Consider the following 5,000-nt stretch of genomic DNA (forward strand, 5'->3'; position numbering starts at 1 on the left):
AGTTATATGTCAATTTATAATCATTTACTATTTACCTTTTTGTTTGTTATTCAACTATACCTATGCATTTATTTATGTATTTTATTTATTTTTACATTATTATAGTTTTAATTTATTATTAATATGATTTTTTTTTTCATCCGACCTAGATATGGATCAAAAGGTCTCCTGTCGGCATGCTCCGCCTTTGTAATCCTTTGTAATCCTTTGTAGAAAGGGGTTGAGTTACATTGTATTGAAGAAAGGAACAGTAATCTACTATGCGTTATGATGCATACATCCATATATACATTCATGTGTGTATATCTATTCTATGTATATACCAAGAGATTTTTCACCCTTATAAGGGAGGTAGCCAAATCAAAATCATATACCTACTCCCACCCATTCCACTTTCATCCACCACCCTTTCCCCCCCTTCCTATCTTAGCTCCTCATGGATGACGGGTCATCCCTGTATCCCGCCCACTCCCTTGGGTCAGAAGCAATGTAGCAAGACATAGTACATCCACAGCAAGGCCGTTCCACTTAATCGGGGAACCCCCCCCCTTCTCCGTCCCCTCTTGCAAGAAAAAGAGAAGACGGGGAGAAATCCCTTCGGACTGCGTCAAGGTATCATTTACACATAAGCACCCCTTATCCCCCCCATTCCCCCCATCCCCCGCCCCTCCCTCCCTTCCTTGCATAACAGTATCATCTATAAACTTTCTCCACTCACCTCTATCTCCTGCCTTCTCCCTTCGTTGCTCAACAGACATTTTCCTCTTTCTCAACGGCCCCTTCATCGCATTCATCCACGTCATCCTCGGTCGTCCCCTCAAGTTCACTTCCTCCACCTCTGCCTTCTACACATCTTCTGCTAATCTTTCATCACTCATTCTTTCCATATGTCCAACCATTCCGATAATCTTTCATCAGCACTATCTGCCACCCTCTCCTCCACTCCCACTCTCTTCTTCACCTCCTCGTTGCTCATTCTATCTAACCTAGTAACCCCTACCATACTTCTTAGATATTTCATCTCACATACATTTAATCTTTTCCTCTCTGTCTCTCTTAAATTCCAAGTATCTGCCCCATACAATGCCGTAAGCACAATCACTCCCTCATACAATCTTCTTTTAGCATCCATTCCCAGATGCTTATTTCTCATAACACTTTTTAATCCCCCAACGCATTTACTTATTTCTCTCAATCTAAAATTTACCTCCACCTCCACTCCTCACTTTCCTGCCACATACGACCCTAAGTACCTAAAACTATCCACTTCCTCCAGCCTCTATCCTTTTAGACTTCCAACTCACTGCCATCATATATATATATATCTATATGTGTGTGTGTGTGTGTACATATATATATATATGTATACATATATATATATATATATATATATATATATACACACGAGTTTTATACCTGCCCTTTTGTACGCAATATGGCTTCTTCAGCATTTCTCTGCAGAAGCCCTTGAGCAAAATTAATCAGAAATAAAATTCGGAAAAACTCCTGTCCCCCTTTACTCAGCCTCACCTACTTGTCACAATGCCTCAACATATGTTTATATATGTGTGTGTATACATGTGTACATGTATACATGTGCGTGCACGCACACACCCACAAGCGGGAATCGAAACTGGGCCGTAGAGTAAATGCTTGGAAAACCGGCTCTTCGATGTTTTATCATATAATTGTATAAGAAACTCTTACATTTAAAGAGTTTGAGAAACCTTCAACAATTACAGCCTGATAACAGAAACAAACGACTCGATTTATTTACTGGTGACAAATATGTACATTTTCTTTAGTCTTTGGTAACGGTTGCTAAGCTTGCTTGAATACCATGAATTCATGATGTCATGACGCACTTGTTCTCACGACTGTACAGTTTCGTTCTTAGTTATCCAGAGAGCACAAAGCCAGGTCCAACGTTACACATATGTGCTTTGACCCAAGGTGCTGTGACAAGGCAGATCTTGTGACTTAACTGTGGTTGTACAGCCTCGCTCTGTTTCAGAGAAAAACTTTAAAGGCTTCAGAACGATTTCTTGGGATTTACGTCCTGTCAGTTATGAATACTAATTATGTTTTTCCCTTTGGAGAAAAACAACTTACAAGCTCAAATGGGTCAAGAAACGTGTCATATAACATTCTCGGGTGAAAGAGTTTGACTTTTCTTAACCATCAAGCCGATCTCGCACCCTCAAATTTCATTAAAAAAAAATTTAAAACCAAAAATAATAAAGAAGAAGTCAGATCCATCGCTGCTGATTCAGACGAGAGGAAACCTTTCATCACAAAATGGGTTAATTGTGTGTTACTAATTATATGTTAATTACATACTGATAATATATAGTGATAAAGTGAAGCAAGTATACTATTGTGAAATGAATATTCCAATTCTAACACCGGGCATCAAAGAGAATAGGATATCACTGAAAAGTCAAAATGAATTTCGTCAATAAAGGTGGAAGGCAGCAGAAACAGGGTATAATGAAAATCAAAAGACAATCAGTACCCATTTATAATAAAAGATATATAATTATGTGCGGCTCTGGGCCGTATGGGCGCCATGTGTTTACAGTACTACAGTAACTGCACGAAGCAGATATAAATAAAACTTTAATTGACACATTCTCTAACCACCTGTTACCCTGATCACAACACTGATAACCACATTCATGACAATACTACTCGACGGTGCAGCAGTTCAAGTTCGAGTCCCGCTCGGGGTGAAAAAATCAACATCGTTGCACTACGAGCCGGTACTCCAACTCTGGTGAGCAAGGAGTTTTGTGTGCGTGAATGTGTGTGTGTGTGTGTAAATGTATGTGAGTGTGTTTGTGTGTGTGTGTAAGGTCACAACATTAACCTTAGATGGGGCTATATGTAACATTTGAGGGAGGGTAATAGCTGTCGATCATGAGTCCAACACGTGATCCAAGGCAATGGTGAATCTGTCCATAAGGATAGAAGCGCTGGTAAACTACATTCCATAACAACAACGAAAACACACCTCACCATATCAAGCCGAATTAGTTCACCATAGTAAGACACAAAGTCTGCACCCTTTCCTAAGGGATACAGAGGTCCTGCAGAGGATTAGAAAGATGTCTGTGGTTCGCACCCTTGACCGTGACGGTGTCTATAAGAATGCCGCTCAGGGGAGCCGCAATCCGAGAACTAGAAACCAAACCGGTCGATTACTAGTTTTTTCTATATCGGGGAGCACCGGTCTTGTCTTCCATAATAATCCCATACACTCCGCCGGTTACCCAGCCTCCTCCGGTACCGGTTAGCAGACTTCACTCATTTTATTCTGGTTACCATCAGGCTATTCCATTCAATGCCGAGACATCTCAAGTGGTAAATCAAAGGTGACGGTCTACTGCACCTCGGGTAATTCCTTCCATGCTGGGTGATATTTCTCCATAGAGAGGTCACTTCACTCAACAGGCGACCCCTTCTCTCCGTCCACTCAGGTAGAAAATGAGAAGACGGGGACAAAATTCATTCGGAATGTGTCAAAATATCATTCACACATAAACATCCCCCTACCTCCCCGATCCCCTGCCCCTCCCTTCTTTGCTCAACAGACATTCCCCTCGTGCTCAATACCCCATTCACCCCATCCATCTCATTCTCGGTCGTTCCCTCATGTTCACTCCTCCACCTCTGCCTTACACACCTCTTTTACTAATCTTTCGTCACTCATTCTTTCCATGTGAGCCAAACCATCCCGATAATCTTTCAACAACCATATCTGCCATTTCCTTTTCCATTCCCGTTCTCCTCCTCATCTCCTCGTTTTTCACTCTATCTAACCTAGTCATCCCCCCACCATCGCCAGGCTATCTTGTTCAGCACCATGGGGGTCTCCTTCGGTAGCTAAAGGGTTCATCAGCTAATTTTTTTTTTTTTTTTTTTTTTTTTTCCGCCGAATCCGACAGCTCTAGACGTTTCTTTCGCCCGAGGTCATACGTCGGAATCAATTCACACCCGAAAACCCGTCTGGACTCGTCAATTCATTGATGTAGGCTACCTCCATTTGCATCACTTGGCGGAGACTGAGCAGACATGAACGCCAAGTCTCCAGATGAAGCAAAGGCCAGCGGTTCGAACACAGTCGCTAAGGACAAGCGATCAACCCCCGAGGTACAACAAAGGCTGTCATGCTTAGCCACCTCGTTGTGCGGGGAACGGGTAACGCGTAACGATTTCAATGCTGAATATCAAGGCACTTGAACTGATCAACCAAAACCACTTTTTGGGTTCTAATCCATCCCTCAGCAGGATAAAATCGTCTGGTATTTGCCAGAATAAAAACATACAAAGTGTGTCATTATAGAGAAGGGATGAATATGCACTTCAAATACTGAGACCACTTTCTGGAAAAAAAAAAAAATATCGCCATTTCCTTGACTGTAACTTTTAATTTCCTCCCTCCTGCCTCCCCCTCTCTCTCTCGCTCTCTATTTCTCTCTCCCTTTCTCTCTGTACTGTGTGTGTGTGTGTGTGTGTGTGTGTGTGTGTGTGTGTGTGTGTGTGTGTGTGTGTGTGTGTGTGTGTGTGTGCGTGTGTTTGTGTGTGTTTACTTACACAGAATATAGTAAAGGAACAACGCTGGTGAGGTCCTGTACCTTACTCTCCAATTATCTTACCTGTGTGTGTGTGTGTGTGTGTGTGTGTGTGTGTGTGTGTGTGTGTGTGTGTGTGTGTGTGTGTGTGTGTGTGTGTGTGTGTGTGTGTGTGTGTGCGTGTGTGTGTGATGTGTGCGTGTGTGCGTCCGTATATGTATATATATATATATATATATATATATATATATATATATATATATATATATATATATATAAATAGTGTGTGTGTGTGTGTGTGTGTGTGTGTGTGTGTGTGTGTGTGTGTGTGTGTGTGTGTGTGTGTGTGTGCGCGCGCGAATTTCCACTGCCACCTACCTCGTTGATGCCTTCCTTGTCACAGTAACAAAGAATCATATCCCTGTT

The 5,000-nt window shown here is 42.0% G+C and overlaps 1 protein-coding gene across 2 annotated transcripts in view; it reads right to left on the reverse strand.

Moving 5' to 3' along the window:
• Positions 1-5,000, reverse strand: part of LOC143025637 (uncharacterized) — an 801,885-nt gene that overhangs the window by 378,434 nt on the left and 418,451 nt on the right. For both annotated transcript variants that reach the window (XM_076185609.1, XM_076185608.1), the window contains exon 3: positions 4,953-5,000. This exon is cut by the window's right edge and continues 225 nt beyond it. In XM_076185609.1, the coding sequence (XP_076041724.1) occupies positions 4,953-5,000 (48 nt within the window). The remainder of the gene's footprint in view (positions 1-4,952) is intronic.

Source organism: Oratosquilla oratoria, chromosome 5, assembly GCF_046742065.1.
Source record: "Oratosquilla oratoria isolate Oo_2021 chromosome 5, ASM4674206v1, whole genome shotgun sequence".
Taxonomy (NCBI): domain Eukaryota; kingdom Metazoa; phylum Arthropoda; class Malacostraca; order Stomatopoda; family Squillidae; genus Oratosquilla; species Oratosquilla oratoria.